This window comes from Manis pentadactyla, chromosome 9, assembly GCF_030020395.1.
Source record: "Manis pentadactyla isolate mManPen7 chromosome 9, mManPen7.hap1, whole genome shotgun sequence".
NCBI lineage: Eukaryota > Metazoa > Chordata > Mammalia > Pholidota > Manidae > Manis > Manis pentadactyla.
The window spans coordinates 109,224,588-109,239,165 of NC_080027.1; the positions used below are offsets into that span (position 1 = coordinate 109,224,588).

The window sequence follows — 14,578 nt, forward strand, 5'->3', positions numbered from 1 at the left end:
ACTAGCGTATGAACATGCAGCACAACTGCTAGAAATAAGAGTTCCATTTAAATAAAAATATAAAGTTATGCCTATTCATCAGAAGTTTATTTGACAGCCTGCCAGGTTAAGCATGCCATAGCTATTTGAGAATCACATTTTAAGAAGGTCTGAATCTAGGAAGATAGATTGCAAAACTTTCCACAGAGCAATGTTAGGTCCACAAAACTTGGAATTATTTAAATGTCATGGATAGTAAAGTCTTACACTGGCCCAGAGAGCTGCCACCAAATGATAGTGTAAAGCAAGTAACTTCTTAGCGGTGATAACCTTGCTGTATCTCAGCCAGGCTAGAGACTCACCAGGAACTGTCAGGAGGGCAGAGACCCCAAGCCTGTCTGTTCCTTTTCTGAAATAGGACTACCCCAAAGGGCATGGGGGGTATGGGGGAGCATAGGGAGGCATGGGAGGGATATGGGGGGCAGAGTCAGCCAACTCCAGAGAGTATTTTTAATCTGTTTAATTATCACCTCAATGGTCAAGAAAACCCTAGTACCTAGCATTCTTTCATCCATTTAAAAATGTTCACAGTAATTTAAACCACTCTTATTAAAATGATTAGCCAACATTCAAGGACAAAACGAGGTAATTGCTTCCTATCACCTCCCACCCCAATCCAGCTATTCTCAAATCCAGATTTCTAATACTGAACAGCTTTCCATCAGCCTCGATCCAACCCCTCCCGTCTACAATCACTTTCTCTTCTGCAAATGCATTAAATAGTTTTTTTTAAATCAAGGCACACATCTATTTCACAAGCCAGCACAACCCAGGGATGCTCTTTTAAAGCCATTTTCCTTTGAAGTGGTAAGTTGCTTCTATGAAGCGTGAACAAGGTAACCCTAGGGAGCTATTCTCCTAGCAGACTTCCCCCCAGAAGGGGTGAGTACTAACCACAAGGGCTTTTGTGATCTCAAGTGAAAAGTGTAACCAGCTTTGCAAGCTCAAGACCTGCCTCAAAAAGTCAGAGAACAAAGGGAACTCCAAGGGTAGTATTTTTCCCTCCCAGTATAATTTTCCTCCCCTAAAGAGAAAGGCTGAACAACAGAACTTTGGAAAGTGAGGGGAGGAAAACCCCAGGATCTGCTCTAAAGAATACCGTTTCTTTGGGTAGGAGAATGATGAGAGTAGTGTCTCTCCTGGGTCATCCAACGAAGTAAGGGGGGTGTATTGGCTGATTTCTAGCCAGGAAGCAGCCAGCCAGGCGGAGGGCTCATGTCCTGCCTCTCAAGAACTGGGGAGCCTGTGTGCTCAGTTACTGCCTCACCAAACTTCAGTGTGTCCTGATATCGTGGCTTTATGGACCAGCTGGATTAAAAAGCAGGGAACTTTAACTTTCCCAAAAAGTCAGAAAAAGAACAGAGACAAATACACATCGCCTTATCATCAAAGTGAAGTCAACACCAACGAGCAGGAGGGTTTCTTTTGGGAGCAAGCAAAGAATAAGATGAAAACCACAGGCAAGCTGTCCATAAACCGAAGGGCCTTTCACGCTAAATACTGTTTCCTGGCTCTCCTTCTTAGATAAATATAATTAAAGTCCTTACTTTGCTCCCCAAACTTTTCTTTCGGGAGGAAATAGAACAAAGCATAAGCAAGGCTCAGTGCTATTTATACACGCTGAGCCACTTACCACAATGCAAGTATTTTTCTAAATTATTCATACCCAGAATGCTGGGAAACAAGGACACATGCACCTTTGTTCACTTGCTCTTCCCCAAACAAAACTGGTGCTGAAGCAGCTACTCGACTCTGGGACTAATACATATACTAGTGAGAGGCCTGGTGTTTAAACTGGTTATATAACACTTCATTAAGGCCTTTTTTTTTTTAAAGGAGTGGGTCGGGGTGGAAGAGCAGAGAACAGAGAGAATCATGAAGAAGACTCTGCCAACATTCTCTCAGGGCCCGAAAGATGAGCTAAGCTTGCGCCTGCCCTGGGCAATGGAGAGCCTCCTAGAAGTACAAAGGCAGTTGCTCCTGGAGAGAGGAGGGGGCGCGTCTGGCTCGGAGTCCCCTTTATTTTGGACGTAACAGGTCCTTTGCCCCTGTGGGTGATCTTCTGCCTATTTTTTTTAAAACAAATATTTACTAAGTACTAATACATGGGAGACACTGTTAATCACTTACTCATTGTTATTCATTTAATCCTCACAATGACCTTGAGGGGGAGGCATCACTCTGCTTCTACAGATCAGAAAGTGAGCCCCAGGGAACTATATGTAACCTGATGGCGTGTTAAACTGCTGAGGAGCAAATGCTGTATATAATGTATTTAAATCTTGCCTCAAAAAGCTGAACTCTTACTCCCTATACCATGCACCTGATGGGAAGAAACCAGCAGCAGAACAAGGTGTTCAGCGAGAGGGGAGGTTCTAATGGCGGGAGGAGTCATGGTTCCAGACGCTGGAGACGGCCTCACAGAGTTTCTCAGCTCCTCCCTTCACCAAGCCATGCCCACCAAATAAAGAAAAAGAGAGACACACTGGACTTCCTTGCATTTAAAATACATTATTTCTCATGTAAAAAGGGAGATGGATTGCAGTAATAAAAAAACAGAGCCACTGGAACATAATCTTCCTATAGTGACTGATCTGAAAATTGTTCCTTCTTAATCCCCATCCTGGTGCAAATGCTGGAATATTTCACTATGGATTTAAATGAAAACCAGTGAAATTACGTCTTCAAAGCTACTTTACTCTGAAAAGATAGGAGTTTTTTCTTTAATTAAAGTCAATCCAAGAGAAACTGTAACTGTCTTAATTACTATTTTAAAATAACTTCCCTATTTTGGCAAACAAACAGGAAAATAAAATAAAAAAAGGATTTCATAACTGCAAAGAAAGTTGCTCCACTGGGAGGAAAGCCACCCAAAACCACCAGCCCTGTGCGGTGGCGGCACACACGTGGCTCCCCAAGCGAAGGCCACAGCAGCAGGTAAGGCCCATGCGCACGAGGCTTCCTGCTCTGACCTGACAGCCTGAGCAAGCACGTGCCACAGGACAGGGGTCTGAATGGGCGCACCTACGAGAGACGGGCACAGACAGCTTCTAGAATTCAGTAATTCTTAAGCTTTGAGCACCATACATACCACTGGTCATGTGAGATACTTTTGCAAGTTTCTTCATCACATTGTCCAGCCGAGACTGAGTGCTCTCCAGCTCGTGGGAGAAATCATCCAGCATGCTGGAACGAGAGGGGGCTGGTCAACACCGCATCTGGGCAGCGCACTGGCCACGGACTTTAGCCAGAGCGAGACCTCAGTCCTCTCAAACAGGAAACGGGCAACATGAGGATGAGAGCCCCCAATCTATTACCCAAAATCCTTGGGACAAAGTATGTTGGGATAAGACACTTTTTGACTGTAGAATCTGGGGAATTTATAAAAGTAATGGGTTGCATATGCTGTGTGTTAGCCAGCCCCTCAAAAAGGTTGGGGCAGTCCCTGTAATCAAACATGTTGATATGTCTGTGGAGAAACGACGAGGAATCAGAGGTACAGTCAGTTCAGGTCAGGTTTTTCAGTAACATGAGTTTGCTACAAACTTAAAAAAAAAATGTTCAAGAGCTTTCTAGATCTCAGAATTGCCAACAAGGTGGTATGGACCTGAGTTTACAAAAACACAAACTCAGTGGCTGTGCAGCACAGTGGAAAGAAGGCTAATGTGAAATCAGACAACCAGGATTTGCCACTTGCCTGCCACGCTACCTTGGACAAGGCCCCCTACAACTCTTTGGGACTGTCTCCTCATCTGTAAAATGGGGTAATCCTACCAGCCCAGCTCCCTGCCAGATTCTGGAGTGCCTGGTAATACAAAGCACTTTACAGTAACAGGTGTCAAGAAACACACTTTACTCAAGTAACGGTCTTTAAAGAACTCTGAGCTTCAGCATGAAGCTGGGAGGCCTTAGGACTGACATTCCTGCTGGTGGTGTGCTCCTCCTCTACACCCACGGAGACACCAGTGTTTTCCCGCAAGAGAAACGGCTCCAGGAGGCTGACACTATTTGCTGTCCAAGGTGCAGCTGGGATGGAAAACACCAAAACACTCTTATGCCAACAGTGTTTATTTCATAAACTACTAAACATTCCACACTTTTCAACTTTGTATTAACATATGATTATCCTGAGGACATAATGTAACATACCAATTATGACCAGAGTTCTTATAAAAAAGGTGTTATTACTCTGTCAGCATTGATGGCAGGAGAAACTACTGGTTTTGGTCTGTGCCCATGGAAGGCACCTGCCGGCCCTGCAGGATTCGGGGTGGCCACCTCCTCATTAAGTCAATTATTAAATAAACCCCGTGTTGACAACAAGATAAATAAGTCTTGCCCCTTGCCTGAATTTTCAGATTGAAACATTTTTTGCTTATCTTAGGTCCTGGTAGCATCTTGGCCCTGCAGCTGGCAGACCTACCCAAGCAGGGCCAAACCCTGGCAAAAACAAGGCCTACTTTATGAGCTGGGCATGACTTTTCCTCCTGACGACAAAATGGGCAAGTCATTTAACTTCCAGCCCAAGGACACACACTAGCCCAGCTGCCAGCCCAGGTCTATCAAGCTCAGTGCTGTCCAAAAGAAATACAATGCGAGTCACAAATGCCGTTTAGTATTTCCTAGTGGCTACATTAAGAAAAACAATGTGATTATTTTAATAATCTTCTTTACTTAACTCAGTATATACAAAAATATTATTTCAACATGCAATTAGGAAAAAAATAATAAACTACTTAAATTTTTTTTCAATAGTAAGTCTTCAAAATCCAGTGTGCATTTTACACTCAGGGCACATTAAAATGCAGACTGGCCATATTTCACATACACAACAGCCACCTGTGGCTAGTGGCTAGGGTACCGGACAGCACATGTCAAAGACCAGGAACCACCTTCTTTTCCTTCTAGTTTACACATTACTTTTAATCAAAGTTATACACACACACAGATGGAAGAGTTAAATGGTCCCACGAGGATTGTTAGAGAAAACCAGCTCTTCCTGTTTCCCAGGGCAGCTGCTTTCAACCACTCACACTTTTCTCCATTTTTCTCAGGGATGCTTGCACCTCAGTATCCTGACCCTGCTGAGTGCGCCGTAAGAGGCTGGGGCTCAGCTCTCCTCCATTCCGCTCCCCACCTCTGCACCCTCCCCACCTCTCTCCTCCCTTCCTTTCAACACAATCGGTCACAACTTGATGAGTCATCACCTTTCAGGGTGCACAGGGCCAAGGGTGAGCAAAAGCTCTCCCCAGCTGGAGTGCACGTGGCATGAGTCATGTCACTCCCAGGCTCTCCCCTGCCCTGGCTTAGGATTCAGTTTTCTCCAGTCTGTTGAGTCAGTAACTATTTGTCTTTCTACTTTTCCAGGATCTACAATGTTAGGGTATTGTTTCTTATTCTGTGCTCTATGTCCCCACAGGTTGTACGCCATAAGAAAAATCTCTCTTTCTAGTGGGCTTTAGAGAGGGAGCAGAGATAAAAGAGTGCGTTCAATTCACCATCTTCAGCTGAAAGTCTGTGCGGCTCTATCATCTACCCAAGCAGGGGCAGCTCAGGCGATTAGTCCTTCTCACTCCCAAACTGGAACTGGAGGACAGGAAGGCATTTTAGACAGAAATTAAACATGCATGCCTAGGTTCCTGCTCTTCCAGCTTCTCACCTGGGCTCCCTGCCTCCAGTCTTGCTCCGCGATGCTTGGTTCATCCTCTAAACCACAGACAGACAGATGGGCCTTCCAAAGACGCAGACCTGACCAGGGGATTACTCCCCTCACAACCTGCACTGGTCTGCATCAGCCTTAGAATTCTAAGCCCTAAGTCCTTAACCTGGCCTCTGAGACTCATTGATGCCTCCTTGGCCTCCCTGTCCTGACTTCGGCAGCTCCCCTCTCAGTCCCCACGCTCGGGACACACCAAACCCCTCTGGTCCAGCACTTTCTCACAGGTCCTCTTCCTCCCTCCTGGCAGACCTTCCTCTCGCCCTCCCTGCTTACCTGCCATCTTCTACTCCTCCTTCCAGTGAAACCTCTCTGCCCAGGGCCTTAGAACAGGTTAGGTCTGCAGCTGGAGTAAGTTAGGGCTCTCCAGGCACATGCCTTCACACCTGAGCCCCCACTTCCCTGTCACCACCTAATGACTTGAGCTCATTCACATAACGTCCATGCTACCCAGTACACGGTAAACTCTCTGATGGCAGTGACACTGTCTATTTCCTTTATCAATACCCAGGGCCGTCATGTAGAACAGATGCTCAGTTTGAATTTATAATGAATGAGTGCCTAAACTGAACACAAGATTGAGATAGGAGAGTCCCTGGAATATCCTAGTGCACTTTTGTTTTTCAGAAAAACTTCGTGAAATGGTAAAGGTATTATGTGGTAGCATTTAAATTTAAGAATGCTGGTTTTGGTGTCATACTTCAGAGTTTAGAAGGAGATTGTTCCTTAAGGAAACAAATAAGCCCAATTATGCTTTCTTATGTGCCTTAATATTACTTTTCATTTTGGAGAGGGAAGATTTTTTTTATTAATTTGAGCTAACTTTTTAAGCTTTTTTTCTTAAAGTTAAAATGCACAGCAGAAAGTTTTGTTTGATGTAATGGGAGCATTATGGGATGACAGAGTTAGCTCGTGTCCTGTCCTCTTTGGGACACAAATCCCCACCAAGGTCACGGAAGCCATATCTGTTTCACACTCCCATTCATAATGACACCTTAAGTATCTGCTCAGAGGAGCTTGTATCTGTTTTTGCAGATACTGAAAAATAATAATCTTACCTAAACCCCATTGAAAATTATATCTAATAAATTTGCTTCTTTGGGAGAGGCTAGTCTGTGAAACAAACCGCTTTTGGTTTTATTGGCCACGTGACTGTCAGGCTTTTTCGGGGTCCTGTAAGATGGCTTTTCCCTCAATTTCCCTGCAGCAAGAGGGGCGTCTCCTTACACTGCCTGCTCCTCCAGCTCCCCTCCGATGCGCTGGGACATGTTCTTCAGCACCCCGATGCTGCCAGAGACCAGCTCCAACTGCTCATCCTGCTGTTCCACGATCAACTGGTGCCAGAGAAATGGGAAACAAGCAATTAAAACCCATCTTACCTGGTTCCAAGCCCAGCACTGTCGCAGCTGCTAGCTTCTTTGCCAGCCTGGGACAATTCGCATTCAGAAGCAAAGCCCAGAAATCAAAGGCCCAGACCACTGCCTCGGTGAACTCACAGCTCACAGGGCTGGGTTGTCCAGCTCTAGTGTCTCCTGTTCAGCCAACCTGTGAAGAGTCATGTGGCTCAAAACTACCAGGAGAGATTTGGCCCAGTTGGCTGGACAATAAGGGAACAGACCAGGGCCAAAAGCACCTGAGCAGTGACCACTGACACGTGGGAGGCTTGAAAAGGAAGCCCAAGCCAGGGTCAGGTCTCAGTCCACGCTGACTGCCACAGCTTAAATACCAGCGAGTTCCTGGCCAATCTCTGCATGTGGGAAAACTGCACACAGAGTCCCTGCCTCACTCCTCAAGGACAACAACTGAGTGGTAAATATTTACTTCTAATTGTGTTCTGGCCTCCTCACTTTTTATTAAAAAAAAAAGTTTGCTTGGTTAATAGCAATTTAAGTGGACAACTGGTTACACAGACATGGTAATGGGAAAAAGAACAAAAGAATACATAAGCTACATGTATATATAAAACACGATATTTAAATACCAACAGTTTAAATGGATAGATAATCCTCAAATCCCCAGATATATTATCACTGGCCTCCTTTTATTAATACAACCACATTATCAAAAGCAACTATGCAGACATAACCAACCTCTCTTTCTTCTATCCCTTCACGGCCTCCAAAGCAACCATTTTTACCTATAATGGAACCAACAATAATTTTCAATGAAACAAGGACTCAATTTTTCTGCAAGTGCCTTTGTTGAAATGAACAAAAAACCAAGTATACAAGTGGAGCACGGGGAAGAGGTGGTGGTGGTGGTGGTTTTTTAATTCAGTGGCCTTGACCGTCAGGTTTGGATGTCTGATCTGCTTCTGCTAAGAAACCTAACCAAACTTGGTTCTCTTGAGACAGTCATGCCCTAAAGGAGGTTTTAAAAACCCTTCCTACATGCAGTCACAGGTGTGAGGACACAGGCAGCTGCAGGCCAAGCTCTGGCCCAGCCTGCCCATCCCAGCACAAAACCCCCTGGCGGGCAGTGGGTCCAGGGAGGTGCCCAGCCTCCACCCCTCGCCGTGGGCCGGCGGGTCCTTGGTACCTGCTGCTGCGCCTGGTGCTCCTCGATGAAATGGGAGTTGGCTGACTGGAGCTCGCGGTCCAGGCGCCCGTACTTCTCCGTCGTGCCAGTGCTCCAGCTCTGGCTGCCGCTGTCTCCTAGCAGTGCCTGCGAGAGCGGGAGTGGGTGGCTGGGTCAGGGGAAACAGCCTGGTACCATCCCTGCGCAGCGCTCCTTCACAGAGATGTACAGGGTTCTGTTGCTCATACTCCACTTCCCTGGGTCAGCCTTTTAGGTAATGGTACAATTTCAGGAATGCCAGGAAGGCCACTTTCTGTCTCCAAGCTCCCCCAGTGGGAGTCTCAAATGGGCTTTGTCCTTTTAAAATGCAAATAAACTGTTAACTTTAAATCAACAGACGCTCTTGTGTTTATTGCTTTACATCTAACAGCACTCATACCGTCAGGCCAAGCTCACTAGAGACCCATAGGTCCTAGTCTAACTGAGTCCAGATATTTGGAATCCCTTTTATTTAATTACGACCTAAGGTTTTTGGTTTTTTGGAGCAGAGAGGGGAGAGTGCCCTAGAAGGACAAGACACTAAGTCATAGTCTGTCACACACAGAGGCACAAGAACCACCAATGTCTGTTCAATTTAACCCATGAGTAAATCCCAGTACCCTTCAGTTTTTGGCTACAGGCTTTGCAGATGGGAACTGGTGGTTGCTTTACCAGGCAGGTAACAGCCCCACTGGGTGGCTGACCCTGCTAACCCAGGCAAGTGCTGGCCCTGCCATTAGAGTGCCCCACCAAGGCCCTCAAATGCCAGGTCAGGCTTCCAGATAATGAGTCCAAGGAAGTTTGAAGTCAGAACAGGCTAAGCTTGTGAAATCTTCCTTATGTGAGAGAGCAGCCAGGCCTGTGAGCGCCCAGTCTCAGCAGCCAGCTCTGCCTGGGAGCTGCACAAGCCTTTCTGACCATCCGTCAGAATAACCACTCACACCAGCAATGCACAAAGAACCGGAAGATGCTGGCGACTAAGATTCTTTCTCCCTGTAGAGTTGCCAAACCTTCTCACCAGGTATTTTTTGTCTCTGGAACTGTCGAAAGCCTGCCTGACATGGTTTTCTGTCTGAAAAGTCCTCCAATAGTTCCTCAGTAGTGATGCAACCTTCTTGTCTGACTCACAGAGGTGACCTCAGTCAGACGGCCACGTATCAGCAGTGAGCCTCAAATGCAGAGCACAAGTCCTGAGGTCATTATGAGAAGGACCAGGACGTCTGGGAGCTTCCAGTCCAAGAACTCAGTCCAGTCAAGAGGCTGGAATGGTGACTGTCTCTGGTATAAAGCAGACCCAAGGCCTTTTTGTGGATGGCTATGTCTCAACCTAGTCTTCAGGCTGCTGAGGTTTAAAAAACCCTGCTTGTTCCGATGCAGGGATTCTAAGGACCTCTATGGAGGACACGGGAGGTTAGTGACCATTTTTTCAAGGTCAGCAAAAGGCTACAGTATATCCCTAGGCTATGGACAGAGGACTGGGGCTCCGCCAGGGCCTTGTACACCCCTGAAGCCACAGTCAGGGCTATTTTTCTAGCTTATCCATGGTCTACACTTAGGTACACAGGTCACATTGTTAAGACTCATCTATGCTTTCTAGGGAAGTAGCTTAGATTTCATCAGTCTGACCTCTAGGAGTATTTCAATGGGAAAGAAGACGGAGGAAGGGCCCAGAGCACCGGCAGACTATGGGTGCCAGAGCAGGGGATCCCAGCTAAGCAGAGTAAACAGCACAGCACCGGGACGACACAGAACAGCGAGGCGGGCTCTGCCCGCTTGAGTGCTTGGAGCGCCCTGGCCCTGCTACTCCCGGAGAAATGCCTCAACGTTTCACTCACTGCCTGAAATGGAATCTCAAGCCACGCTTAGAAAACAGTGTACAAATACACCTTCTATTTATGTTAGTTCAACTATATTATTTAGAGAGTAAAAAGTTCAAATTAGGAATAAGAGAGGATAAGTATTCCCTACCTGGCTGACACCACTATTTCAGGAACTCAGCTTCTGTAAGCAGAAGGGGAAACAAAAGGGAACTCCCAAGCTAGCCAGCTTGTGGTCATTCACTAGCTTTTTCCAAGAGTTAGTGCCAGGGGGACTGGCCAACGGCCTCCCTAGCTGCACTGTTGAGAGCGAGGGAGGGAGGCTGGAGGGAAAACAACAATGACTGGAAAAATGCAATGCAGGGAAGAGGAAACAGGGAAATTAAGGTAGGTGCTATGTGGAGAGGCCTTGCCCTTCTAGCTTTTCCAATACTTGTTTTTGAAGTTAAGTGGTCAACAGACATCCACAGGTATAAAGAAAGGATTTTCATTATGAATTGCTGATTCCTAGCTAGTGAAAAATGGTGAGCTGATTTCTTGAGTTAATGGTCTACTAAAAGGACTGGCAACTTTATGGAGTCTGAATAGAATTTCATTGAGTCTAAATTTTAGGTGACTGTTGTATATTTTTAAAAAGGACTTAATTTTATCAGTTGGAACAGAATTTCTATCATACACCAAAGTGTCTAATTTAAAAAAGATATTTAAAGTTCAAGGACTGGTTTCTTGCAGCTTTTAATTTTCATGTGTCTACATCTGTGCTTTGGTTTCTGAAATGTATTAGATTTCAAAAAATTGCAATAAAAAATGACCTCGATTAAAAAAAAAAAAAGAATGATGAAAGACTGAACACACATTAAAATGATTTAATACACATTTAAATTAAAGGCTCCTCAAATGTCTTTACACAAATTTCAATCATTAAATGTCTAGGGAGATCTATGGGCAGGCATTGTAAAAGCAGCCAGAGATTTTAAAACAAACAAAAACAGATCATGACACAATCCCCTTCACTCTCAAGGAGCCTGGAGTCCAGCAGAGCAGAAGACAACTAAGCAATTATAGCCCTTAGCAGAGCTTGGTACACAGAATGTACTCAACAGATGCTGACAATGAAGGCTGGGTGGTAAGGCCTGGAAGGTAAGCAGAGGGTGGGCCAGAGGGGAGAACCAGGGGGTGTGCGGAGGGGAGGAGGAAGGGGCCGCTGGCGCGGCGGCTGGCCGCAGCCTCACAGAACCTGCCAGCCTCACTCCAGGCTCAGAGGCACAGGCCTCCGGCATGAACACATGATATGTGGACATCAGCATTTTTTAATCCCAAATATATAACCATGAATTTTCTGTGATCGATACTGCATATTCAGATGTTTACTCACCTGTCTATTTTTTCTTTCAGCTAATGCCTGCACAGATGAAGTTGACATCTGATCCTTCATGTCCTAATGAAATAGGCGGAAGAGCAGAAAACAAAGGAATATCTTTAAACAAAATCATGGCTAATATTTGCACACTAATCAAAATATGCCTAACTTATTAAATATACATATACAAACATATATATATTTTTTTACAAAATGAATTTTTTGGCTTTTATTTTCAATCTCAAAAATAAAAGAAATAACACATAATGTAGGAGGGGGGCACAGGGAAGACCGTATAACAGAGAAGACAAGTAGTGATTCTATAGCATCTTACTGCACTGATGGACAGTGACTGTAATGGGGTGTGTGGAGAGGACTAGATAATGGGGGGAGTCTAGTAACCATAATGTTGCTCATGTAATTGTATATTAATGATACCAAAATAAAAATAAATAAATAAATAAAGAGAATGACAGTCCCTTAACAAGTGGTAACCTAGATGCTGAATTTAAATAGGAGGAAAGAAGAAAGGAACTAGTATTTTCTGGGTACCCACCATAGGCCAGAAGCAATGTGAAACACACACATTATCACAATTTGCACAAAGACCACTAGCTAATATTGTCTCCACTTTACAGTTGAGGAGACTGTGGCCTAGAAAAGCTAAGATACTTTCTGAAGGTCACAGACCTGTGCTCGAGGGCTAGCCTCCTCATGTGTGATGCATGTAAAGAAGCCAAGCACATTAGGATAAGGTCTATTTACCACTAAACACCAGAGAATACCTTCAGAGTGATACAGCGGGTCACTTATTTTATTTCTGAGTTGGAATCATGTGAAATGTAGACTATTTTTAACACCAGCGTGAATTTCCAGAGTGGTATCAAAACGTAATTTTGTGTAGAAAGACAAATGAATGGACCCATTACTTAATCTGAAGCAAAATACTTTATTAAATACAAGCTATTTTGCTTATATTTAATCACAACCCAATATACTTTAAAATGATTTGAACTGAGTCCATGATTACTGTACTACAATTTTACTCTTCTGTTGGCAAGTAGGCTATTTTGTAGATGCAAATGTTGAGGTCTCAGAATCAGACTTTTAGAAACTTCTTCCAAGACCCATGACAGGTGAATGGTAGATCTGACCATGCCACAGCTTTCGTAATTCCCACGGAGGTAAGTCTGAATGACAACCACAATGCTTCATCTTTAAAAGTGTCCATTCCTTCATTTGGCAAATACTCACTGGGACCTAATTTTGCCTGAGAACAGCAGTGAATGATGCTGTCTGGGCCCCTGCCCGCACGGTGGCCAACAGGCAAACAGTAATCATGCAAATGTATCCACGTGGTGATTCCTACTTTGGGGAGAAAGGGAATAAAAGGCTGGAATCGAGTGGGTGACCAATGCCACCACAGAAGGATGGAGGTGACATCTGAATGGAGACCTGAAGGACAAGAGTCAGCCAACCACAGAAAGAACTAAAGGAAGAGAATTCCAGGCAAAGGAAACAGCAGGTATGACAGCCTGGAGGCAAGAAAAGGCTCAGTGCACTTTAGCTTGTGAGAAAGCAGCCAGGGCGCTGAAGGCGCCGACCGCATGCTGGGGCAGCAGTAAGGCTGGGCAAACAGGCAGGCCTCCAGGCTGCTTAGATGTTACTCTGAAGCAGGGGTTGGCAAACTTCCTCTGTAAAGGAGCAGATATTAGACAGTCAGCCTCTGACATATATTCTTTGTCATTGTTTTTTTTTATTAACTAATGTTTACATGTAAAACCATTCTTAGATTTCGTGGGTCACAGATCACAGGTCCCTATTCTAAGGCAGTGGGAAGCACTCAAAGTATTTTAAGCAGGGCTGTGGAGTATTTTGGCTCATGTTCTAAAAGATCACTTTAGTTAATCTGTGGAAAAAGTCCTGGCAATGAAGCAGAGCAGAAGTAAAGAGGTCACTGCACTGCAACCTGTTGAGAGGCACCAGTGCTGCCCAAGATGAGAAAGGGGGCATCCAGAAGTAGCATGCTTCCTTCAACGAGAGGGTGTGGGAGCCCTTGGAAGTGGCACTGGGTAGGGCTGGGCATCTGAGGGGTGCTCCATTTAGGCTCCAACTGACCCAGAAATTTAGGATTTTCTACTTCTTTCATCTGTTCGCAAAACTTAAAAGGCAAACAAAAAAAAAAAATACAAGAATGCCATGCATAGAAACTGTGAAAAATACACTTGATAAAAAAAAAAGTACTTATCACAAAAATAAAAATATTTAAAAAATAGCAAGTATCGATACTTTTGTGGTTCATAAGCATGATGATTGGGTGTTCAAACTTTTGCATGACATGCGCCTCCCTCAAACCTTGTTACAATGTTGGCACATTACCCATCTGACTTGAAAATAAAAGTAGCAAGCATGGATTTTTAATTTTAAAAAATAGAGGAAAAGGAGGGTGAGGGACTGGGTGGGGGCTAAAGGTAGAAAAAGGAGACTTTCACTTTTTTTGTTCTGCTTTGTTTTGTTTTTGGAACTGAACTATTAAAAATATAAAAACTATTTAATTAAAAATAAATGTGCTTTTGCAACAACATGGATGGAACTAGAGGGTATTATGCTCAGTGAAATAAGCCAGGCGGAGAAAGACAAGTACCAAATGATTTCACTCATATGTGGAGTATAAGAACAAAGAAAAACTGAAGGAACAAAACAGCAGCAGAATCACAGAAACCAAGTAGGGACTAACAGTTACCAAAGGGAAAAGGACTGGGGAGGGTGGGTGGGAATGGAGGGATAAGCGTGGGGAAAAAGAAAGGGGGCCTTACCATTAGCAGGTATAATGTGGGGGGGAGAGCACGGGGAGAGCTGTGCAACACAGAGAAGACAAGTAGTGATTCTACAGCATCTTACTACGCTGATGGACAGTGACTGTAATGGGGTTTGTGGGGGGGACTTGGTGAAGGGGGGAGTCTAGTAACCATAATGTTCTTCATGTAATTGTAGATTAATGATAATAAAATGAATTTTAAAAATAAATAAATAAATAAATAAATGTTCTATACAGCCAAAAAAAATAGAGGAAAAAAATGCTTGTAATTA

The 14,578-nt window shown here is 44.4% G+C and overlaps 1 protein-coding gene and 1 non-coding gene across 5 annotated transcripts in view; one reads left to right on the plus strand and one right to left on the minus strand.

The window, feature by feature from the left end:
• Positions 1-14,578, minus strand: part of STX6 (syntaxin 6) — a 35,898-nt gene that overhangs the window by 2,828 nt on the left and 18,492 nt on the right. Inside the window, exons 4-8 of one of the 4 annotated variants that reach the window (XM_057507924.1) lie at positions 11,504-11,566; positions 8,294-8,419; positions 6,983-7,089; positions 5,538-5,625; positions 3,125-3,225 (exon numbers count right to left, since the gene is read on the minus strand). In XM_057507924.1, coding sequence (XP_057363907.1) covers positions 5,568-5,625; positions 6,983-7,089; positions 8,294-8,419; positions 11,504-11,566 — 354 coding nt within the window. In that variant the 3' untranslated portion in view covers positions 3,125-3,225; positions 5,538-5,567. The other 3 variants (XM_036905950.2, XM_036905951.2, XM_036905949.2) reach the window with 3 other exon arrangements.
• On the plus strand, positions 13,774-13,877 carry LOC118922809 (small nucleolar RNA U13). The gene has a single exon (XR_005028902.1). It is a non-coding gene; the product is annotated as a small nucleolar RNA U13 (small nucleolar RNA).